Raw genomic sequence first — 25,978 nt, 5'->3', positions numbered from 1 at the left:
ATGCAATAGTATTGGAAGGTGAGAATTTCAAGAGAATTTAGGTCATGAGGGCTCTGCCCTTTTGAATGGATTAACATTGTTATCATAGGAGTAGGTTCATTTTTGCAAGAGTGGGTTTGTTATAAAAGTGAGTTTGGGCTTCTCTTGCTCTGTTTCATGCTTGCTTTCTTACCCTTCTGCCTTCTGCCATGGGATGACATAGCAAGAAGGCCCTTGCCAGATGCAGGCCCTTTGACCTTAGACTTCCCAGTTTCTAGAACTATAGGAAATAGTTTTTTCTTTATAAATCACCCAGTCTGTATTATTCTGTTATAGCAACACAAAGTGGACTAAGGCGGGCTGTCCTGTGCATTGTAGGATGTTTAGCAGTATCCCTGTTTTGTGCCCACTAGATGCCAGGGTAGCATACCCTTGGTGGTTACAGTAAAAAATGTCTCCAGACATTGTCAGATATTCTCTGGGGGGCAAATCACACTATACTTCCCTTTGAGAACTGCTGGTCTTAGCTGGGTGACCACTTGAGTGGAGGCGGACACTGAGAAATCCTGTTGTCAGGACAACTTGCCGGGGAGGGGAGGGCAGTGTAACTGGAAGGAAGGCTTTGAATCTTGGCCCCTGCAGTTACATGACTTCTTTCCCTATCCCCTACTCACTCCTAGTCTCCCTTTACCAAAAAGTTGCACACACACAATCTTGATTTTCATAAATGACTTTTACTTCTTTATCATTTCTCTTGACAGTAATTCTTGGCAATGTGCATATAACATGAAGGGAAGCATAACTTTCAGAAGTCATCAAAGATATTATCCTGTTGTCCTCATTTTCTTAAACCATTAAAATATTTTCATTTATAAAAATTAATCTAAATATAAATATTGACACTAAAGATCAAAATCACTTGATGACAAAATAATTCTTCTGGAACTATAACATATGCTTATGGTTTTTAATAGTAAATTAAATCTTTGCACTTATTTGGCACAAGGAAACCTTTATAAAAGTTCAAATGCCACACAGCAGGCTGCTTATTCTTTTTTGTTGTTTTTTGTTTGCAAGGCTTACACAGTACACATTTTTGTCAAAGAAAACTGAATATTTTTAACACTGTAACACAACAATAGTTGCTTTTCATGCCTCTTAAAGAAAAACGTTCTATTTGGAAGTCAGATCTTTTTTTGTTGTGTTTTTAAAATTTGTTTTTGTTTGTTTTGCTTTGAATCACACCAACAGTACAAAAAGCCGAAGATTTACTTATTTCAAAGCAGTCATTTCTGTTAGATGACACATAACACAGCATCAGCAAGGAGTATTATTGGAAGATAACGTAGACCCCCATCAGGAGTGGATCACAGCACACAAATCAGCAGCAAATCAGATCTAGAAATGCACATAGCAACAAAATAACTTAGAGGTTGAAAACAACACAGAGTTAGGCTTTTGTGATGCATTCCAATAATAATTAGCGTAAAGGTGTGACTTTGGCAAATTAATCTCTCTGGCCCTCAGTTATTAAATCTGAACTATGGGAACACCTGTTGAATAAGGTTGCCATAGGATTAAACGAGAACATTGCCTCCTTCAGAGCAGGCACTTAATACACATTCATCATAACTATTCTCTCGCCTCCTTTTACCTTCTTCCTAAGGTTCAGAATATATCAGGAACAAACATAAAAGAAGGTTGTTAAAGCCCAGTTGAGTGAAAGTCCAGTTCCATTTGCTTTTATAAATGCACTCTAAATAGTCATGCATTCGATACGGGCTCAAAAAAACCACAGACATGGAGTGAGAGTCAACTCTTGTGTCCATTAAATGCACAGTCTGTCGTTTAATTTTTTATATCTATAAATTTTCTAAGGCTATTCCCTAATCATTTTTTTATCTTTAAGGTCATTTTGCTACTTTGCTGAATATTTACTGGGAAATAAATTTTGGAGGACAAAAATGTTCTCATGTGGTTCTCTGCAGCAATTCATTTACCTGAACTCCGTTTAGATGTGATCACTGCTAAACCACATCATGCTGATTCTGACAGTGCTCTAAAGTTGAGCCAGTGATGGTCTTTCTCAAGCCCCTTTCTCCTTCAGGGTGGGGAAACTGTCAATAAGCCCATGGAAGATCTCTAAATTCTTAATGAGACACTGTTTCAGATAGATCTGGGCATGGCATGGGTGAGTCAGAACTTCTCATTCTGTGGCTTGTGATTGCAAAGCAATGGGAGTGACTGGTAGTGTGGTAGGCTAAGAGCTTCGCAGGAAGGAGGTGGCCGAAGGGAGACCTGCAGACTTGATGGTTGAGCAATGCCAAAATTAGACTGTCCCTAGTGCTCACTGCAGGGACTCGCTTTTCCCTTAGGATTTGCAAGATGAAGATGCTTCTGAGAGATTAGTAAGCATTCATGCTATATTAAATAATAATTCCCACCTTCCTCCCTCTACGCCCCTCCAACAGTTTTCCTTTGGACAACTTGTTGACATGGAATACTAGCTGAATCAAAGGGCTTAAAAAAAGATCTTAAAGTCAACACATAGTAGCAAAGCAAACAGGGAAAATACGTAGCTTCAACATGGAGCTCTGCTGTTGGAAGCCAGTGTCTTGGTTTTCTGTCTTGGATTCCCCTGGGAGCCTAAGGCAGAGAGTGGGCAAGACCGCAATGCTGAAGTCTGAGACGGCTTTCTGGGTGAGGTATCGGGACAGCCCTGTGCAATGGGGCACTGTGGCCTCCCCAGGCCTTCTCCTCAGGTGGAAATCCATACAGTACTCGATGGCTGTTGGGTCAAGGCACTGTCGTGTACGGCCGGAGGCAGTGGGTCACTGGCAGTGGAGTTCCATGGCATCAGTACATCACAGCTGACTCCAGAGCAGGCTCCTGAGGTGAGACATTGAACACACTCTCATCAGCCACTTGGGAAGAGTGAGAAGAAGCAATGAAAAATAATGTTTACTGCTTTTTATACCAAAAGCTATTCATGCTTATTGACCAGTTAGATATTTCACAACATTTAAAAACTGATGTCATTTTTAAATGCATACTTCTTAATCCACCTGAAATTAATTTTGGTATTTGGAATAAGGTAATTATCAAATGTACCTTCTTTCCCACTACCATCCCAGTGTCCAGTATCCCAAGCACAGTGTTAGTGTTTGTTTAATAATCATATCCTCTTTACTAGTTTCTAAATCTTTTACAAAGATAATATAACACATTCTTATATGTGCCTGTATCTATTTCTGGGCTATTTCATTAATGGTCAGTTTCATTTCAGCTTTTGTTTTAAAATCTGGGAGGAAAATCTCTGTAATTTTGTGAAGTGCTTTTGTCTATCCTTTCTGATTTATTATTAAATGGACTTTAATTCAAGGAAAATTTCACTGAGTTTTTTTTAATGAGAATTAAGCTACAAATTAATTTGGAAAGAAATGACTTTTCTTATTGAACTGTTGATGTGATTTATTAAAATCCACTTATGCCTAGTGTTCCATTATTGGAACACTAAGCATGTGGAGTTATTTCCTACTGCTCAAGGTCATCATCAAAGTCTGATATTTTACTCATGCAAAAATTCAAAAAACTGCAACCTCCAGCATAAAAGGGGTAATTGACATAAAAATATTTGAGCTATTCTTGCATTCTCACAAAATCTACCTGTTATTTATTTATTCATTCATTCAGAGACAGGGTCTCATTCTATTGCTCAGGTTGGAGTACAGTGGTGTGATCATAGCTGACTGCAACCTCAAACTCCTTGGCTCAAGGGATCCTCCCCTTACCTCTCCAGTAGCTGGGACTACAGGCACATGCCACCATGACTGGCTAATTTTTCTATTTTTTGTAAAGACAAGTCTCACTATGTTGCTTAGGCTGGTCTTGAACTCGTGGCCTCAAGTGATCCACCCACCTTGGTCTCCCAAAGTGCTGAAATTATAGGTGTGAGCCACCTCGCTTAGTCTACTGTAATTTATTGAATTCACTGCTCTTTAACTGGTTAATATTTTATTTCACATTCTTCATCTCTGAAGAAGTACAACTGGTGTAACAATTTTCGTGTGTCTGTGCGTGCCTGTGTGTGATGGGCACAGAACATGTATACATACTTATCAGCCATGGATCAGGCTTTCGTGATTGGGGTTATGACAGCTTCACAATGTGAATCTTTTCGTCTTCAATTTTTTGATGACCTGGAATATTTTATATGGTATGGGAATTAACTGTTCTTTAAAAATTTATCAGCAAAATCATTTGGCCACAGAATCTTTCTGAAAGGTTTAATAAATTTTAGGTTTCTCTTTATTTCTTAAGTTTTTGCTATTTTTCTGATTTGATTCTGATTTGACTAGTATTGATTCTAAATTTATGAGAATGGTTTTACGTCACATTGTATATTTTTATTAAAAATTGACATCTTTTTATATAATCTTTTGTTTTATTTTCAATTTTTTTCTTCATGTGACTTACAAAACATTTCTATTTCTTTCAAATAACTCCTAGATGTAGATCTAGAGAGATCATTTCTGTAGTTTCTGGTCTTCATGAAATGTTTTTTGTGTTTATTTTTGATGTCTGCAATTCAATGTCTAGTTAATTTGTTTTCTTTTTTAACAAGGAATAAAATATTTAATACTATAAATTTGATGCAGTATAGTTTTATATGTGTCTTATTTGCTTTGATATATGTAATGTTTTCATTTTGTAAGTGCCCTGTGGCTTTTTCTCTCCAATTCAGTAGTTACTTTGAAGTGTGTGTGTGTGAGTGTGCATGTGTATGTGTATGTACCGTTGTGTATGTGAGTACAAGTGGTTTTCAACTTCTAAGTAGGGTTACTGTTTTTTAACTTTTGTTCTAATTTTCTACATTGGTCCTGTCCAGCATGGCAGCCACTAGCCACATGTGGCTATTTACATTCAGATTAACTAAAATTAACTAAAATTTAAAAATCAGTTCTCCCAATGCAGTAGGCACATTTCAAGTGCTCAGTAGCCACATATGGCTAGTGGCCACTGTAATGGTCACTGCAGATATGGACCACTGCCCTTATTACACAGTTACATTAGACGGCACTGCTCGAGATCATGTTCAGCACTGTGATCACAGAGGGCTTACTTCTTGGAATTTATTGAGGTATTCTTTGTGATTTGTGTAAAATCAATTTTTATAAATGGTCCATTGATGCCTGCAAAGAGAGTGAATAATCTATAAAGTTAGATAAGCATCTTAACAGTTACCCTATTCAGTTCTCTAATTTGTATGTATTTATGGGGTACTTGGGCTGCCAAAGGCTAAGACAGTTTTAAAGTCACCAACCATTGCACGGTAAATTGTGTTGCTCTGTTATCTGCCAAATCAAGAAAAGCTCATGACTTAGTTTCTTTTATCAAAATTAAAATATATTTCCTCCTTGTTTTGCTTTTTATCTAGAATTCTCCTCTCTTTGAAAGTAATTATTTCTGCCCTATTTTGCTTTTATTTATTTAGTAAATATTGCTGCTGAGGTGTGGTGGCTCAAGCCTGTAATCCCAGGACTTTGGGAGTCTGAGGCAGGTGGATCACAAGTTCAGGAGATTGAGACCATCCATGGTGAAACTTTGTCTTTACTAAAAATACAAAAAATTAGCCGGGTGTGATAGCACACGCCTGTAGTCCCAGCTACTCGGGAGGCTGAGGCAGGAGAATTGCTTGAACCACAGAGGTGGAGGTTGCAGTGAGCCGAGAGCACACCACTGCACTCCAGCCTGGGTGACAGAGTGAGACTCCGTCTCGGAAAAAAATATTGTCTATTCTTTTGTTTTTAACCTCTCTGTGTTACTTTAAGGTAATTTATTTTTATTAAACTTATTGAGGTGAAAGCCATACAAACCATTCTAAAGTGAACAATTTGGTGGCATTAAGAATGCTCACAAGGTTGTACAACTACCACCTCTATCTACTTTCAATAAATTTCTGTTGTTCTGAAGTAAAACCCCTTACTTATTAAGGAGTTTCTTCCCATTCCCCTTTCCCACAACTTCTGGCAGCCACCAATCTATGTCTGTCTCTATGAAAGACAATTTATTTTTAACTTGCTTATTTATAACCAATTCCTTCCCTGACCCTAGTGGTCTGCACTTTTAGTGTGATAATGCATCTTTTTCAGCACTGTGAAATAATGGTCAGAAGCAAGGGAATTAGACTTTGCAAGGTCAGGGTTAATGACTGACCAGTGAAGAGAAGGCAGTGAGGGGAGCTATCGCCACATAATGCCCAAGAGTAACCTGGAATTCAAAAGGATGTGCCCACCATTATGGCATTACCTGGTGCTTCTGTGCTCATGAGACAGGGACAATGATGGGGAGGAAAAAGAAGTGGGGAACGGGTGAAGGATAAAAGAGAACAGAATAAATTTGTCCTTGCTTCCTTCTTGTCATCTGAGACACGATCTGGCCTCCACATAACTGGTGTCACGGAGACAGCTTAGTTAGATGGTCCTTTGTTCTGCAGCAGCATCAAGCACTTGCCAGAATTTTGGCATGTTATGTTGGTTTTGTGAAAGGACAACAAACCTGGGGGTTCCCCAAATCACTAAGCTGAAGGGAAAAGTCAAGCTGGGAACTGAGTCATTCAAACCTGCTTCTCCTTTCGATTCCTAAATAAGATGGCTACAAGATGAAAAGCTACACGCCTCCCCCATATTTTGCCCACATGGAAATTCCTAGTGAGCTCTAAGATCTTTACCCTAAGGTGTCTCTGTTAAAATTTCACCATGGCAATGTAAATTGATAGCTTACTTTTACAGATGCAGTCGCTCCCTGCCCACCAGACACAAATGCACATCTGATTGTCCCCCTGCCCCATTTTGTCCATGTTATCTTATATAAAGATACAGATTCTCTGCACTTTCCCTCTGCCCCATTTGTCTATGTCATTTGATGTTAAAATAAAAAGGCAGATTCACTGAGCTGGACAAAGGCACAAATGACTATTTTTCTCTACCCCTCTCTTACATGAAAATTGTGTACTTCTCAATATCCTGCCTTTTCCCCTTTAAATTTGGAGCCCTTAATATCATCTTTAGAGTAAGGCATACACCTGTCTTCTGCAGGTGCATCCTTAACTTTGGCAAATAAACCTTGTAAAATGATTGAGACTTGTCTCATTTTTCTTGACTGACAGTTTTTAAGCAAAAGATCCAACAGATTTCTCTGTATAATTTCTAGAGTTCATGCAAATTATTTGCTTTCTCTTCATTTGCTACATTTAGGAGTAGCTGCTGACTTTTTTCAGGAACACAGCATTAATGGCTAATGAGAAATTTAAGGAAGAGTGGATATGGATTGAAAACAGAATAAAAACTCTTACACCTCAACCAAACCTTAATCTCCTATTTACATATTTTTATTTCTCTTATATTAAACCTGCTCTCTACAAGGAGCTGGAGATACAGTTGAGTATACCCACATATTAAAGAGATATACACCAGGCAGGATGTTACTTAGTTTTAGAACCCCGTCCTTACTGCTAAACAGTTAATAGCAGCTACACCACTAGGATGTCCTGATCCAACATCGAGGTTGTAAACCCTATTGTGGATGTGGACTCTGGAATAGGATTGTGCTGTTATCACTAGGGTAACTTATTCCATTGATCAAATTATTGGGTCAGCGTGTATTAACTTGCTTAGACTAGTGTGGTCTTAGTTTAGGTTGTTTGGAGATTGAATTATGCTCCGAGGTCACCCAACCAAAATTTTTAATGCAGGGATAATAGGCTAGAAGAGCCTGTATGCTTGAGTTTTTATTTGCATGAATAAATTAACGCTCCATAGGGTCTTCTTGTCTTGTTTATATCCACCTGTTCACGGATAGGTCCATTTCACCGATTAAAAGTAAGAGACAGTTGAATGCTCATGTGGCTATTCACACAAGTCCCTATTTAGGGAACAAGCGATGGCTACCTTTGCACAGTTAGGATACTGCGGCCGTTGAGCACATCACTGGGCAGGCAGTGCTTCTAATACTGGCAATGCTAGAGGTGGTGTTTTTGGTAAACAGGTGGGGTATGATTTGCTGAGTTCCTTTTATTTATTTATTTTTTGAGACGGAGTTTCACTCTTGTTACCCAGGCTGGAGTGCAATGGCATGATCTCGGCTCACCGCAACCTCTGCCTCCTGTGTTCAGGCAATTCTCCTGCCTCAGCCTCCCGAGTAGCTGGGACTACAGGAGCGTGCCACCATGCCCAGCTAATTTTTGTATTTTTAGTAGAGACGGGGTTTCACCTTGTTGACCAGGATGGTCTCGATCTCTTGACCTCGTGATCCACCGCCTCGGCCTCCCAAAGTGCTGAGCTTATAGGCGTGAGCCACCATGCCCGGCCTGCTGAGTTCCTTTTACTTTTAGTAATCTCTCCTTAGAGAACACCTGTGTTAGGTTAACAGTGTAAATAATAGGGTGCTTATTATATCATTTATTAATATTAAGGTTTGAACTGTCAGGGGGTTACTTGGGTCTGATGTAAGCTTATGCAATGAAGAATGTCTTCATGTTACTTATATGGACACTATTGCTTCTATTAGGTAATAGATTAGTCCAATGTGATGTCAGGAGTTCAGTAGAGTGATTAGAATTTAAGATAATTAGATGTTGAACTTAAACACTTTTTTTAATTGGTGGGTGCTTTTGGGCCAACTATGGTACTAACATTTTTTACTCTCTGTAGGAAGGTTGTTCCCTAGGGTCTAAAGAGCTGTCCATCTTTAGACTAACAGTTAAACTTACAGGGAGATTAAGTAATTCTGTGGGTAAATTTAAAATGGAACTAAGATTCTATCTTGGACACCAGCTATCACCAGGCTCAGCAGGCTTGTCACTGCTACCCATGAATCTTCCCACTATTTTGCCACATAGGTGAGTGTGCTCTTTCAGCTGTTCTTGGGTGGCTCGTCTGGTTTCAGGGGACTTGGCTATAGTTCTCTGTGTAAAGTTATTTCTAGTTAATAGATTATGCAGAAGGTATAAGGGCTTGTCTTTGCTTTTTAGTGCTCGATACAGTTCCTTCATCTTTCCCTTACGGTACTATGTCTATTGCGCCAGGGTAAAATTTTCTATCGCCTGTACTTTTGTCTAAGGTAAATGGTTTGTTTAAGATAGTTTCATAATATTTTCAGTGAGATTTGGGGCTGGAGTTGGCTCCAAGTGATCAGGTCATGATGAAATCTTCCGGGTATAAGCGAGATGCTTTGGGTTAAGTTACACTTTGGTTTGTCCAAATGCACTTTCCAGTACACTTATCATGTTACAACTTCTCTCTATATATGAGAGAAAGTTATTAGTAATAGTGATTTTTAGGGTACCATTTGAGGAGGGTGATGGGTGGTGTGTGCATGCTTCACGGCCTTATTCAGCCAAGCACTCTGCTCTTGGTTTACTGCTAAATCCACCCCCCAGTCAAATCCAACAGACCATAAGACCATGGAGGAAGTATACTTTTTGGGGTTCTGAAGGGGGAGCTACAGAAGGAAAGGCTGCAGAATGGAGGTACCCTCAACAGTGAAAGGGATGAACATGAAGACAGAGATGACATTTACCATCAAATCCTTGGTGGTGATATTCCTTTCTTTAGTCCTGTTTTTTGAGGAGCCTTGGAGAATGAAGTTGCGGTTAAATGTTTTAATGGTGGTCACTGAAGATGTCTCAATTTTTTCAGCTAAAAGGAAATAAATGGGAAAAAAATGTCACCCAAAAGATGGACCAATTGTTAAGGAAAAAACGAGGTGGCCAGATTACTCAGACTTTTGTTCTAGACTTGCCATCTCATTCCTGAACTGTGTTTGACTACGGGATATTTTTGTTTTGTGTTTATTTTTATGATGGACAAATAAGTCAGGGGCATTGTAGAATGCTTTCTGGGAAACAATAGCTCAGAGACAACCCAGGACAGTTCAAAAATACTGATGTGCAGTCCTGAAATAGAAAAGTTCTAAAACTTGCAATTTTTTTACAACTTTGGGGCCAAAATAGTCTGATTTCAAAACCTGGCCTGAAGTGACATGAGGCCATTTATTGTCCTTGTCCATCTCACAGAGTGCAAATGTTCTTATACTCTGCTGTAGGATATTCATGTGTTTGATTTTCAGATGCTGCCCAGATGCCATGGGGGGTGTTAAGACATATAAAGCACAGGTAGTATATTACCTTTCTAATGCCCAAGAAATTATGAAGCACATATGGACACAAGGGTTTCAAATAAAGGATTGTGGATCTGTGATAAATTTTAACTGCATACAGTTTTATAGATCATAAACGTTCAGTAAATGTTTGTTAAGTGATCAATGCAGACCCAAGGTTCAAATGCACATCTTTGGACTTTTGCTCCTGTAATTTGTAAATCTTTTTTTTTTTTCCCTTTTTTTTTTTTTTTTTTTTTTTTTTCTTTCATTAGTTTTCTAATTTGTAAATCTAAATTTCTAGTTTGGCATCATCCTTATGTGGCCTCTGAACCCAGGGCATTGGCTGAGAAGTGTCCATTAGATAAAGGTGATGTGACTGGCATTCCTGGAATCCTTTCCAGGTTGGGCCCTGTGGCAGATACTATTGTTGTTCTGTTCACTTCTCCCTGACAGTCACCCTTCCAGCACATTCCAACAGATCCTACTGCAAGTACCGCCACTGTGTCTTGGTTCATGCATGGGGCAGGTCAGAAGTACCAGGGAGTTACTGTCCCCAGAAGTAACTCTCAGCCAGAGATGGATGGGAGTTTAAGAACAAATACCCCATCTTCCTGCCCTCTGGGCAGAAAACTCAAAGGTGCAGCCAACATTGTCTCCCAGAGGTCACCAGGAGGACTTAGCATTATTTGCCCAAAGAAGTAACCCCTAATTCAAGTAGCCTGTATTGATTGACTTAATTTCTTTCTGTGAATCCCTTCTCTTCTTCTCTACCAGTGTTCCCTGGAATCACCTCCTAAACAAGCTACTTTTGCTCCTATCCTTGTCCCAGGGTTTACTTCTGGGGGGACCCAAGTCATGATAGACAAGAGCAATTCTGTGTGAGAACCCTCCATTAGATCTAATTCTCAAACTCAGGTCTCTGAGTTACCCAAAGTAAATGATCCAGGCTTAATTCTTTGGTAGCGTTTTGGTTTTAATTTAGCATACCTGTCACTGGTGGAGCAGGCAGTTTCCTCCTTTGCTGCCTGGATGTGTCTATGGTTTGTACCTACAAACAGAGCACAGTGAGCAATATACCTTTGTAGAGCGAAAGATAATTTATCGTCTAAATTTTCCAAGCCATGTAACACTGCAACAGAGGGAGAAAGGGACAAACACACCTGGGTCCTTTGCTTCTGATTCCGTCTTCTTGTGAGGCTCACACATGGTGCTATGTTTAATCCTGCAATGGTCAGGGCTGAAATCCGGCTCTCAATGTCAGAAATCTTAAAGCAACAGAAAAACAGGATTGGTAGGGAGAAAATACAGAAGGGAGAATATCTGTTAAAAGTGTTAGGAATTCATAAAGACAAATCTGCTTTGATGTATGCTCATTCATTCATTCATTCAACTTCTACCACGCACTTCTCTATCTAGTGTGTAGCAAGAAAATAAAACACAGGTCTTTCTTTATAAATTTAAATTTCTAGTTTGTTAGCTCTAGAGCATGTCAACAACCCTGTCAGGGTATGCCTATGGATAAATGAAAGCCTGGGGGCACAATAGGGGACCCTGGCCCAGGGCCACCTGGCTCAGCATAGGGGTGAGGAGCCGTCAGGGAAGTGATAGAAGGTAACATTTGAAGGATAAGTTATGATTTACATGTCCTGCTTCCTTCTTCTGTAACTTCATGAATCCAAAACCACAGCACCAGGTTTTAGAAGGGACGCCTAGCAGCCCCTGGTTCAAGTCTGTCTCCATTAAGAAGCCAACCAGCCCTGAGAAACTCTCTTCCCTCTCTGGGCATCATTTTCCTAATTCACAACATGGGAAGGTCAAGAGAGAGCTCAGATTTCCTTTCAGCAGAGTCTGAATGCAGAAATAGAAAGTAAGGACCCACTTAATGCCCAGAGAAAACCCTGGTCCTCCCCTGTCCCCAGGGATAAAGATACTGTTCCTGCTCTTAGAAAAGGTAATTATGATGTGCCAGGCACCATGCTACATGTTTTAAATACATAAGTCTCAAAACAATTCTATGAAGTAAGTACCATTATCTTGGCTTCACAGATAAAGGAACTGTGGCTCAAAGGGATAAGTGATACACCCATCATCTCACAGCCAATCTGGGCAGTGCATGGAATTCATGTCAGCGGCCATGCTCTTGTCACACTGCCACAGTCTCAGAGGATGTGCCAAGGCCTAGCATGGGGGACACTGAAAAAGGCAGGGAAAGGCTAGCAAAGTCAAGGGAAGAGGTCAAGATTCTACTGAGATGGTACATTCTGATGTTGCTAGGGCATCAAACAATAACCTTAATGTAGACCCCAGTCAATGTGTGTGTGCTCCACGCATGAAGTCTCCATTGCCTCCTAGCCCTCCACAATTCTGTGCTACTCAAGACAAATTGGAATTCTGCTGTCATTTATTGAGGGCTTCTTTGAACAAAGTCTACTGGGGTAGGAGCTATAGGAGGTGCACAGAAAGAGTGAAGGGTCAGCAAATTTGGGAGATGCTTCCCCTACCCCTGAGGGGTGGCAGTCATGGTCAGAAAAGGAGGAGAGGTGGGTGAAGGCCAAGTCTGTGGCAGCTGGTAAGAGAACACAAGCTACTCAGTAGCTGGCCCCAGAAGTGCCATTTGAGCCCTGCCCTTCCTGGCCCCCAGATGCTTTTCTGTTCTGAATCTTCACATTTCACATTAAGAACTACATTCTTTGGTTTATGAACCAATAAACTGCACAAGCCTCTGAGAAAAGTTGCAGGCTAAGCTTTTACCAGTCTTTAGCAACTGGTGTGGATTAGATGCTCACATTCTTCCCTAGAAGCAGTTTTGATGGAGGGCCTTGCTCAGAGCACCCCGGGAGAGACAAGGTCAATGGGAAAGCAAGCTGCTGACCTCTTCATTTGTGGACTGTCAGGTTCTGGAATGAGAAAGGCTTAATTTTTCAAGTTTCAGTTCACAGGACAAAGGACAAAGAAGCAGGAGACTACTGAGGGCTGATTTTGCCTGTATCTTGTCTCTCTATGATTATGTCCCACTTCAGTGATGTCGCCGTATAATTATGTCCCACTTCTAGACCTGCACGTCCAAGGAGCCATGCTTTGCTAGAAGGGGATGACTAATTCAGCTCTGAGTTTCCTGGGAGCCAAAGCCAACAGCTCCATGTCTACAAGATTAGAGACCAGGTACTCAGAAGAGCAGCCTGTCCTGACACTAAGAGTTAAGAGAGGCTTTCTCCAGGAATTCTCATAGACACAGCCTTGCATAATGCAGTGGACAGCACCCTTAGCCTGCTTCTCAAGGGCCAGTCTGCAGTCTCTTCAGTACTTGGCAACAGCACTCCGTCTCAAAGGTAAACTCTAAATTGATAGCATCCTTAGAATCTGCCCTAACCCAAGAACACAATTTAGCATATGTACCCTCCTCAATGAGGACCCTCCTACCATCCTGCAAGAAACCCTCTGTGACACTAGACTTTGCATGGGAACAGATAACAGGGAGTTGGAGGCTTCACTCTCGGGCACCAGTTAGCCAGGTAGGGAGAATTTCCACATGCCTGGAAGTGTAGTTGAGATAATCTGCAAAGCTGAGGGCAGGGTCAACAGCCTCCCATGCAAATTAAGGACACCTAGGCAAGTGCATGTATGCCTGAGGGCAGGACCAACACATTTCCCAGGAAATGGCACAGCACAGACTGGTTAGGAATGTGGGCTGTTTGGTGCGGTGGCTCACACCTGTAATCCCAGCACTTTCAGAGGCTGAGGCTAGTCGATCACTTGAAGTTAGGAGTTTGAGACCAGCCTGGCCAATATGGTGAAACCTCGTCTCTACTAAAAATACAAAAATTAGCGGGCATGGTGGTGCACGCCTGTAATCCCAGCTACTTGGGAGACTGAGGCAGGAGAATTGCTTAAACCAGGGAGGTGGAGGTTGTAGTGAGCTGAGATTGTACCATTGCACTCCAGCCTGGGCGACAGAGACTCCATCTCAAAAGAGAAAAATCATGGGCTATGAGGTCACAAAATTTGGGTTAAAATTCAGGTTTTCTCATTTTCTAGGTATTTGACCTTGGTTAAGTTTCCTCAGATATAAAAGGAGAATAGTAGCAGTAGCTCCCTTATGGGGTTGCTGAAAAAAATAAATACAATAATGTGGTAAAGTGTAAGGATAAATACCTGGTACAAAATAATGCTCACAGAGCATTGGGAATTACTGATAACATTATTGTAATATTTAAAAATGAATGATAAATTAATAGGCACATTTAAGCATATAGAAAAATAGACATTTGGAACTCCAGAGTTTTATGCCATAAAACACAGCTCCAATAATTTAAGTATAGAAAAATGTGGAAGGAGGAATAACTAGTTATCCAATAAAACCCTCCCAAACACCCATAAATATTACTTCCTGCAGTCATTCAAGAAGTATTTGCTACGCAGTGTAACAGAAAATAAGTGATCTGATTCTACTTCATATAACTTTGACAATAAATTGATTAAGTCTTCGGTGAAATTTATGGGAAATAATTTATTTTGAGAAGAACTGCTGTTCAGCCATTCTTACTGATAATAGTCAATGGAGTCATCTGTCTGATGGGCTTATTTCTAGTTCACAGCATTAACCTGTCCAGAGTGGGGAACTGTGCCCTTTCATTCTCTAGAGTGGTTAATGATGTCAGGAGTTATATTTTTGACTCAATAAAGTGAAAATATTTACTTTTAAAATAATTATCACCTAAGATTGTCATCTTCCTTGTGAAACAAAAATAAAATCTCGGGACCCCCAATTCATGATACCAAGACGGAGAAGCTAAGTTTGGAAGCTGAGTCACAAATGCCCCCCCATCCCCCGCAAAAATAAGAAAAAACCCTGCCTTTCCTTTTGTTCCTAAACTGATAACTACAGATAGAAGGCCACATGTCTTCACAGGGGGCCTCTGTCACCCTGACAATTAACAGCTTATTTTCATGTGTACAGGACAAGAGGAAACTAGAAATTGTCACTCACCCATCTGAAAATGAGTGGATATTTGACTGCTTCCTCTACTCTCTTTTACTTTTACTTTATCTTATGCAAAGCACAGATTTGCTGAGTGCAAGATGAATAAGTAACTGACCACTCCCTTTACCCCTCCTTTTCATGTGCAACCTGCAGATTCACAAGAATGTGACCAAACGCTCCCTCTTTCCCTCCACCCCTTTCCACTCCTGCCCACTTTTCCCCTTGAAGTATTGAAACCCTCAAAATCCTGTTAGGAAAAAGTATGAGCCACAGATTGTACTGTGGTTTCTCTTTTTTTCTGTGTGCATCCTCAATCTTAGCAAAAAAAAAAAAAAAAAAAAAAAAAAAATCCCTCTAAAATGACTAAGACTCCCTTCAGGCATTTTTTTTTGATTTATGTTTCTATTCAGATACGGTTTCTATTGACCACAGTTCTCCCAATGATTCAGTTTTAAGACAAAGGGTCTATAGAAATATCAGCAAACCAGGGGTCTATACTGAGCTGAAGCTGCAGAGACCAGGGTCTCTCAAACTTTAAAGAAAAAAAATTGTCATGGGTCCTGAGAATATATCTGCAGACCCCAGTTTGAAAATCAGTGGCTTAATCCATGGTCAGTTTTGATTTACAGAGTCAAAGGTTAAGGGAATATCAATGAAAACTGCAAACAGCCATCTTTACAAAATTATAGAGACTATGTCAATCAGTTTTAAATAGCCGTGTCTAAATCCTGCCTGCTCCTCGTGAAAAATATTGTCCTGAGAAATCTATATGCTTCCAATTTCCTTCACTTATTCACCCCATTTTTACTGTGTGCTAAATCTGTGCCAGGTATTGTGCTAGGCACTGGAGTTACATGTTAAGCCACACAGCTACAGTTCCATTTTCATGGAGCTTTCAGTCTATACTGGGGAATACTGTCACTGACTAAGTAATCAACAGTGTGATAAGGGTCAGAAAAGGATAGTCTTGAAGTGGAATGGCAACCTGTATAGTAGAGAGACCTATGTATGGGTCAGGAAATTTCTCAGAGGAAACTGGCATAAGGTTTTAAAGAGCAGTCCAATATATATTATCAAGGCTTTAATTTGGGACAGAAGAGGACTATACTTTTAAAAGGAGAATTTGGTAGAATCCATCTGGAAGGACCATACCCATGCAAGCATGGTGGAGATGATGCGAGCTGGCAGATACAATGGCTTTAAAGTGATTCTTGTGGAACATGGGGCTCCCTCTTTCCCCCTGCAGGACCCCATGTGGGCAGAGAGGAGAGTTCTCACCTGGAGTTCAGCATGGTGAACCTGGGCTGCAGCCGTGGCCACCTGGTCCTCCAGATCTGCCAGATGGGTCTCCTCAGTGCCACTGTGGATGGAGCGGGCGGCATCTTCCAGCTCAGTCAGCTGGCTCTCCAGTCCATACACAGTGCCTGCTGCCAGGTACACCTGTAGAGAGAGTGCTGCATTTGAGTTCATGTCTGCAGACCTGGGACTGGTTGGAGTCCCTTGAGGAGATGCTGGCAATTCAGGAGAGTGAGAGAGAACTAGGCTTAACATTGCAGGGGGAATGTTATTTTTATAACATTTATAAACATTCTTCACACTTACATGGTAGTGTGAGGTTTTGAAACTCCTCACTGTCAACCACACCTTCCCTCCCCCACCAACGTTCCCGTAAGAAAAAGCATTTTAAAGTGGCTTTTGTTCAAATAGTATAAAATACATGACATCAACTATGCAAATTGTATATTGGTCCAGTGGCTAAAAAAATGACTATCAAGAAGAAACAAAGAGAAAAACTCATGATGGAGTTTTGCCAATAAGAGTTTTAGCTGGCATTTAGTAATTGAGAAAAAATTCAGAAAACATGAAAGAGGGGAAGTAATTTAAAATGATTACATCCCCATCAAGCTACCAATGACCTTCTTCACAGGTCTGGAAAAAAACCACCTTAAACTTGATATGGAACCAAACAAGAGCCTGCATAGACAAGTCAATTCTTAGCAAAGAGAACAAAGCTGTGGGCATCACGCTACCTGACTTCAAACTATACTACAAGGCTACAGTAATCAAAACAGCATGGTACTGGTACCAACACAGAGATATAGACCAATGGAACAGAACAGAGGCCTTGGAGGCAACACCACACATCTACAACCATCTGATCTTTGACAAACTTCACAAAAGCAATGGGGAAAGGATTCCCTGTTTAACAAATGGCGTTAGGAAAACTGATTAGCCATGTGCAGAAAGCAGAAACTGGACCCCTTCCTGACACCTTACACTAAAATTAACTCCAGATGGATTAAAGACTTAAACATAAGACCTAACACCATAAAAACCCTAGAAAAAAACCTAGGTAAAACCATTCAGGACATAGGCATACGCAAGGACTTCATAACTAAAACACCCAAAGCATTGGTCACAAAAGCCAAAATAGACAAATGGGATCTAATTAAACTCCAGAGCTTCTGTACAGCAAACTAAACAACCACTAGAGTGAACTGGCAACCAAAAGAATGGGAAAAAATTTTTGCAATCTACCTATCTGACAAAGGGCTAATATCCAGAATCTATAAAGAACTATAATAGATTTACAAGAAAAAAAAAACAAATCCATTCAAAAGTGGGCAAACGATATGAACAGACACTTTTCAAAAGAAGACATATATGAGGCCAGCAAACATATGAAAAAATGCTCATCATTACTGGTCATTAGAGAAATGCCAATCAAAACTACATTGAAATGCCATCTCACACCAGTTAGAATGGCAATCATTAAAAAAATCCGGAGACAACAGATGCTGGAGAGGATGTGGAGAAATAGGAACACTTTTACACTGTTGGTGGGAGTGTCAATTAGTTCAACCATTGTGGAAGATGGTGTGGCGATTCCTCAAGGACCTAGAAATAGAAATTCCATTTGATCCAGCAATCCCATTACTGGGTGTATATCCAAAGGATTATAAATCATTCTATTATAAGGATACATGCACATGAATGTTCATTGCGGCACTGTTTACAATAGTGACTTGGAACCCAACCCAAATGCCCATTGATAATAGATTGGACAGGGAAAATGTGGCACATATAACACCATGGAATACTATGCAGCCATAAAAAATGATGAGTTCATGTCCTTTGTAGGGACACAGATGAACCTGGAAACCATCATTCTCAGCAAACTGACATAAGAACAGAAAATCTAACACCGCATGTTCTCACTCATAGGCGGGTATTGAACAATGAGAACACATGGACACAGGGAGGGGAGCATCACACACTGAGGTATGTAGGAGGGAACTAGGGGAGGGATAGCAGGGGGTGGGGAGTTGGGGAGGGATAACATGGGGAGAAATGCCAGATATAGGTGATGGGGAGGAAGGCAGCAAACCACATTGCCATGTATGTACCTATGCAACAATCTTGCATGTTCTTCACATGTACCCTAAAACCTAAAACGCAATAAAATATATATAAAAAATAAATAATTACAAATTTTGAGTGAATTCTTTCTGATTAATTAGTTTCTGCATGCTTGAATGAGGTTAAGGGAATTAAAATAAATCTGAAATTCACAGTAGAAAAATAAATTCTTAGAAAATAGTGTGATATTAAGAGAAGCATGTCAAGTCTATTTATCTGTCTATTAGGACAGTTTTTTTTTGAGAGCTATTAAAAATAAGAGAGCGGCCGGGCGCGGTGGCTCAAGCCTGTAATCCCAGCACTTTGGGAGGCCGAGGCGGGTGGATCACGAGGTCAAGAGATTGAGACCGTCCTGGTCAACAAGGTGAAACCCCATCTCTACTAAAAATACAAAAAATTAGCTGGGCATGGTGGCGCATGCCTGTAATCCCAGCGACTGAGGAGGCTGAGGCAGGAGAATTGCCTGAACCCAGGAGGCGGAGGTTGCAGTGAGCCGAGATCGCGCCATTGCACTCCAGCCTGGGTAACAAGAGCGAAACTCCGTCTCAAAAAAAAATAAAAATAAAAAAATAAAGAGAGCAAGCCCGATAAGGAAAGAAATTTAAGAAAAAGAAACATTTTGGGCTGCTAAGTTTATAAGGTTATTCCTATAGAAGTGAGCAAGGTAAAATCCTTGAAATAATTCAGACTAAGGGACGTGGACCAGGGTGAATGAAACAAATGCCTGCTACCGTAATCAATAATGTGATGACGCAACCAGCAACACACAGAATGAGATGTATCTAAACAAGGAATTACTTAGAGAGGTTCTTGAGGTTTAATCAACGCATATAAAATCCTAAACGTGATCACAGCAATTTAGAGTTGATTTGAATGAAGCACATGGCCAAGACTTTAACAGTTTCTTTTCCTTCTTCTTTTTTTTTTTTTATGGCATGTTTTGCCATGTTGCACAGGCTGGTTTTGAATTCCTGACCTCAAGTGATCCACCTGCCTCAGCCTCCCACAGTGCTGGGATTACAGGCGTGAGCCACCGAGCCCAGCCAACAGTTTCTTTAACTTGAGTTAAAAATATAGCAGAGCTGAAGACAAGTCAAGAGCTGAGGTACACAAGTCATGTGCTTTTTTTTTTTTTTTTTTTTTACTTAGTGATGCTGTGCTGGTGAGGGAAAGACGCCTGTGGATGTTCCCACTCTGTCAATTCCTTGTTATGATTAACTCATCTGTTTAAAAACTGGCAATTTTACAAAACATTCTAAGGTGGAACAAAGGCAGGTACAGGTCTGATGATAGCAAATTTGACTGTGCACCATCACCAGGCATAATTACCTGGGCTGTGGGAGCTTTCAGCAGTGACTGGTACAGAAGATGTCACATCCAATGATTCACCAGTCATACAGGGGCCATGAATCAAATGTCTGTTGGGAATTGCCAAACTTCAGTTTATCTTTTGTTTTCTATTCCTTTATCAGATGTTGAACATGTAATTCTGTTTCATACAGAGAAATTCTATTTCTAAGAGCTCTTTACAATTTAATCATAGCCATTTATTTTTGTTTTTAAAGCAAGAAAGTGTTCTTTATTGTCATATGAAATAAATGATGAGTATTTCAAAGGTATTTGAGTGAAGAAATTATTCAAACATGTATCTCCAAATTTCTGAAGTTGAAAAACTTCCCTTCAGAGGGTTAAAAAAAAAAATTAGGGGTGGGGAAAAGGAGGAGAAACGGGGGGTGGGGAGGGGCAGGAGGAGCCAGAACAGTTTGAAGTTTATTATACTTTTTAAATACTTTTCCCTATCTACACCAAAAAAAAGTCAATTTATTGTAATAAGCTAATTTAAAATATAAATCTACAGTTTTCACAATGAAACAAATTTTGGAGTGATTTAAATGAAATGAAATAATTAAACATGGCAATGGTTAAACATAACTTGACGTAACTAAGGTCTTAGATTAGAACTTTGATTTTAGCAGAAACATGCAAGACTCAATGTCATCACACCCTGGGATGTGTATCAACCTGATTGCTGTTTACATCTTCAACATGTTCATTTGCTAATGCTCCTTTTTTTTCCTGCCAAGACAAAGCAAGATGAAAAAACTCCAAGCCCTCAGCAAGGCCAGAATGTTCATCTTTTACTCTGTTTGCTAAAAGCCTACTTTCCTGGCACCAGGAGGAAGGAGAGATTCAGTGGTTTGGCACTGATACTGGCTGAACAGGAATTTACAGCCAAATCGACGGTGCCTGAAGGACTGGAGGAGGTTATGATGATGATGGTGGGAACGATGGTGATGATGGCAGCATTAGGTTATTGAGCCAGTGGCTGAGCCAAGGGCTTTAGGTTGACTTATTTATGTTCATAGCAATCCCTGAGGTAGATACTATTAACATCACGTTCAAGATGAGAATATTTTATGCTCTAGGAAGGTTTAGTGACTTTCTGAGGTCTCACAACTGGGGACTGGTGGAGCCTGGAAGTGATCTGGGGAGGGCTGAAGCCAGTTTCCTTGCCTTTATCCTCCTTGCCCTATGATGCTATGATATTCCCGGTTGGAATGTTATAACAGTTTGCATTTCAGATTTTAACATAAAGGTACTAGAGTTACTATGGTAATAGATGGATATGATATTGGCTCTGTTGCTGGCTTGAAATAACCAAAGGCAACATGCTATACGATGAAAATGGTATTCTAGCTTTATAAAGCATAACCCATTTGAAAAACGTTCACTTGGACTTGCTTGGCAAATTAAGGTCCACTTTTGGTGAGAACGATGGTTACCATGTCTGAGTAATCTATGACCTCTTCAAACTCTAATCATTGATGCCTGTGATCGCATTCACTGGCTCTTGGTTCAACAAGACTTTCTCAAAGTGGTTCAAAGGAGAAGAATAGGTGTTTCTTTAATGAAACACCTGTTTGTGATTAAACTCTCTAGAATAAAGAACATTAAACAGATTTCTTTACTGCAGTTCTTCTGAGAGGCTTTAATGTGCTAATATGTATCTCAATTTTCCTAGAAAGAGTATGCAAGTTTCCCAGACTTAGTTGACCTTACAGCATGCTGTTGGATTTGGCTTTCCATGAAATATACTTTAGGGGACTAATGTATTTCTTTCTTTGCTCTCTGAGGGCAGAGAACCACCTGAGTAACCATGACCATCTCCACAAGTTCTAGTGCCACATCCTCCTTAGTGCGGTGAGGGTTGCAGGAGAGCTTTGAGAAAGAGGACCAACATCTGCTGCATGGACCTGGATTCAGTGGCAGAGCTTGGCTCCCGCAGTGCAGGTCTGCTGTGTCTGCTGCCACTGGTTGTATACTCCATGGGCAATACGGGGCAGAGCTAACAGGGAAGTTGCGTTTGCCCTGCACTCCCTCTGTGGCTGGGGATTATGGGTTACTCCAAGTTGCCTCTATCATTGAGCAAAGATGAGAATAAGGCAAGTCCTCTGATGGTAATGGTGGAGGGAGGCTGCTGACTCATTCCCCCCTCTACCCCCCAACCCCGTTTACAATCCTGCATACATCCGCAAGGCGGCAGTCCTACTATTCACACCACGGGTCTGAGAATGCTCATGTTAATTGTTTGCTGTTGACCTTCTAGATCCATGTTCTATCCTTCTTTGTCCTGCCCTGTTCCCTGGGAGGCTGACCTATTTGGACTTCATTACCAGGGCTTCCTGGCTGGCTGGGATGGGTTTGGCCAGTGGAGATGCCAGAAGTAGATCAAGGAAGTATTTGAAGAGTGTTTCTTCCCCACTCTCACTCTGTGGGCATCGGGGTTCTGGTTGCAGCTCCAGCCCTGTGGTTATAGCTCCCTCTAGGGGCTGTTTTCCAGGCTTCCTCTCTCCCTGGGCCCTGGTTACACTGTGTCTAGGGCTGGCAGCAGCTTCCTTCTATTGCTACTATTCCACCTCAGCATCCCTTAACCTTGCCCACACTTGAGTTAACAACCCCTTCATGAAATGCTCCTCTTCCAGCCAGACCCCAGCAGGTATAGCGGAGCTCTTCACAGCAAGAGTTTAAAATACCTAGAGACTCGGGCATTCAGCCCAGGAACTGAGCCCTCACTGCGTACTGTTGTGGAGGCTGGGATTAGCCCCAGGTTGTTCCTGCCTTTAGGGGAGACAAGAGTTGATTTCACAGCACTAATGCCAGATAGCAGGTCAGACGTGTCAAAGCTGAGAGAGGAAGGGAATTCTCAAATACCCATGCCCTCTGCTCATTAAGGGGGTTAACAAGGCAGTTTATGAAAACAGGAGATTGGATATGTAAATGTGATGTTTCTTTATCTTATGTAGCTCTGGAACCTTCAGAAGTATTTTTAATTTTTTTTCTTTTTTCCCATTTTGCTCAGGACCCATCCGAGCCTGGAAAGAGAGGCCACAGTAAGAACAATCCGAGGTCCTGGGGAGATCCTTTCTCTCCCTCCCTGTTACAAAAGCAACACCAGTGAAGCCTAGTGTAACTGGCAGAGCTGGGAGTCTTCAGAAGAAGTATTTTTAAAAGTGAACATCCTCAACTAAATGTTCTTTCTTTCCCCCGAGTCCTGTCCTGCAGTAACCAATGTTCAGGAGGCGAGAATAGTGTCACCGTTGCTATTTCTAACAGTCCCTAGGTTCCCCAGCACAAAGGAGAACAGCGGAGGAATGCAGGACTGCTCTTTCTTCTGCAGACCAACAAAAGCCACGATTTAATGAGATCAGCTGCACCCAGAGGACAGTTTAAGAACCGCCCTGGCTTCTCAGCTGAATTCCATCCAAGAGCAGCAGCAGAGAGGCAACGCGCCCATGGCTCTGTGATCTGTTGAATTAAAGAGAGGAAGAGTCATCCCTTCCCTGACTCAAAAGCCCATAAAATTCAAAAGAATATGGATGGAGTTTCTTCTGAGGTGAAATTTAAAAAGCTGAAGGCTGGGGGAAGGAAAGGAAGAGGAATAAGGCAGTTAACTCTTTGGGAACAGGAGAAGCATGAGGGGTGCAGGACAGGGGAACAATCACCTACAGACTGGGCCTTCCAGCCACCGTCCCTCTGGGGCTTCTGACATCTTCAGTCTGTAAGTGGATGCATTTTAAATTGAAACTGTCAATGAACGCAAGGAAAAAAAAAAACAAAACACATAACTTACAATTAAAGGATCTTACAAGATGAAAACTCCAATAAGGCCATTGCATTCTTTTCAATATGCTCCTTGGACGTAAAAATAAAAGGGCAGGGTATCTTTAAGTATGCCATGAGAACTGACCATTGTCATTTAAACCAGATATTTCACACACTGTTTTTTGATACCATACTTTGTAAAAAATACATTCGTTTGCTAGTGAACCCTGTCTTTAACCTTTTCAATTCAGTGTGTCCAGGATCTGGGCCATCTCAGGACTCAGCTGTGTTAGAGACACATTTAAAGAACAGAGACCCTGCATGTGAGAAGTCAAGCAGTTCTTTTAAAAAAGGACGTCATTCCTCTGGCGTAGTCATACATCAGCTAATCATTCACTAAGTGCTTCCTCTGTGTCAGGCTCTGGGTGGTGCACTGGGGCTAGGCTACAGACATAAAAGGTGGTAAACCCTGTTTTTCAGGAATTTATATATCTTGTTCCCAATCTGGGGCTGATTTTGCCCTGCCCCAAAACCCTAACATTTGACAGTGTCTGGAGACATTTTGACCGTCACACTGGGAGTATGCTGCTACTGGCATCTAGCGGGTAGAGACCAGGGGTGCTGCTAACTATCCTACTGTGCACAGGACAGCCCCACACAAAGAATTATCTAATCCAAATGTTAATAGTGCCAGCCTAATGGGAGATGGATGAGGGAACAGAAAAGATGCAAAGTATGAAAAGTGATCAGACAGATACATGCATAGGCTTTATGGGAGCCCCAAGGGAGAGTATCTTCAACTTTTAAAGTGAAACAAGCATTAGTATAGATATATGTAAATTTATTCATAGAGATAGGATCTCACCATGTTGACCAGGCTGGTCTCGAACTCCTGGCCTCAAGCAATCCTCCCTTGGTCTCCCAAAGTGCTGGGATTACAGGCGTGAGCCATCACACCTAGCCTGCATTTAAAAAATTTGTTGTTGTTTCAACTTTTATCAAAAAATACTTCAGGTTGGACACAATGGCTCTTGTCTATAATCCCAGTACTGTGGGAGGCCAAGGCAGGAGGATCACTTGACAGGTCAGGAGTTCTAGACCAATTGGGGCAACAGAGCAAGACCCCATCTCTACTTAAAAAAAAAAAAATCCTGAACAAAGTGGGAGGCATCACACTACCGGACTTCAAACTATACTACAAGGCTACAGTAATCAAAACAGCATGGTACTGGTACCAAAACAGAGATATAGACCAATGGAACAGAACAGAGGTCTCAGACGCAACGCAACATATCTACAACCATCTGATCCTTGACAAACCAGACAAAAACAAGCAATGGGGAAAGGATTCCCTGTTTAATAAATGCTGTTGGGAAAACTGGCTAGCCATGTGCAGAAAGCAGAAACTGGACCCCTTCCTGACACCTTACACTAAAATTAACTCCAGATGGATTAAAGACTTAAACATTAAGACCCAACACCATAAAAACCCTAGAAGAAAATCTAGGCAAAACCATTCAGGACATAGGTGTAGGCAAAGACTTCATGACCAAAACACCAAAAGTATTGACAACAAAAGCCAAAATAGACAAATGGGACCTAATCAAACTCCACAGCTTCTGCACAGCAAAAGAAACGGTCATTAGAGTGACTCGGCAACCAACAGAATGGGAAAAAATTTTTGCAGTTTACCCATCTGACAAAGGGCTGATATCCAGAATTTACAAAGAACTAAAACAGATTTACAAGAAAAAAACTAAGAAGCCCATTCAAAAGTGGGCAAAGGATATGAACAGACACTTTACAAAAGAAGACATACATGAGGCCAACAAACATGAAAAAATGCTCATCATCACTGGTCATCAGAGAAATGCAAATCAAAACATTGAGATACCATCTCATGCCAGTTAGAATGGCAATCATTAAAAAATCTGGAGACAACAGATGCTGGAGAGGATGTGGAGAAATAGGAACACTTTTACACTGTTGGTGGGAGTGTCAATTAGTTCAATCATTGTGGAAGACAGTGTGGCGATTCCTCAAGGACCTAGAAATAGAAATTCCATGTGCCCCAGCAATCCCATTACGGGGTATATATCCAAAGGATTATAAATCGTTCTACTATAAGGACACGTGCACACGAATGTTTCTTTGCAGCACTGTTTACAATAGCAAAGACCTGGAACCAACCCAAATGCCCATCGATGATAGACTGGACAGGGAAAATGTGGCGCATATACACCATGGAATATTATGCAGCCATCAAAAACGATGAGTTTGGGTCCTTTGTAGGGACATGGATGAACCTGGAAACCATCATTCTCAGCAAACTGA

The 25,978-nt window shown here is 41.0% G+C and overlaps 1 protein-coding gene and 1 non-coding gene across 6 annotated transcripts in view; both read right to left on the bottom strand.

Moving 5' to 3' along the window:
- Window positions 1-696: 696 nt before the first annotated feature.
- Window positions 697-25,978, bottom strand: part of MYRIP (myosin VIIA and Rab interacting protein) — a 425,307-nt gene continuing 400,025 nt past the window's right edge. For all 5 annotated transcript variants that reach the window (XM_032271158.1, XM_032271182.1, XM_032271174.1 and 2 more), the window contains 5 exons: window positions 16,400-16,561; window positions 11,301-11,405; window positions 11,128-11,188; window positions 9,559-9,677; window positions 697-2,868 (listed from right to left, as the gene is read on the bottom strand). In XM_032271158.1, the coding sequence (XP_032127049.1) occupies window positions 2,836-2,868; window positions 9,559-9,677; window positions 11,128-11,188; window positions 11,301-11,405; window positions 16,400-16,561 (480 nt within the window). In that variant the 3' untranslated portion in view covers window positions 697-2,835. The remainder of the gene's footprint in view (window positions 2,869-9,558; window positions 9,678-11,127; window positions 11,189-11,300; window positions 11,406-16,399; window positions 16,562-25,978) is intronic.
- LOC116544945 lies at window positions 22,903-23,031 on the bottom strand. The gene has a single exon (XR_004266113.1). It is a non-coding gene; the product is annotated as a small nucleolar RNA SNORA64/SNORA10 family (small nucleolar RNA).

Source organism: Sapajus apella, unplaced genomic scaffold (assembly GCF_009761245.1).
Source record: "Sapajus apella isolate SASKATOON/1434 unplaced genomic scaffold, GSC_monkey_1.0 scaffold4, whole genome shotgun sequence".
Lineage (NCBI taxonomy): Eukaryota > Metazoa > Chordata > Mammalia > Primates > Cebidae > Sapajus > Sapajus apella.
This window is presented reverse-complemented; position numbering and strand designations above follow the sequence as displayed.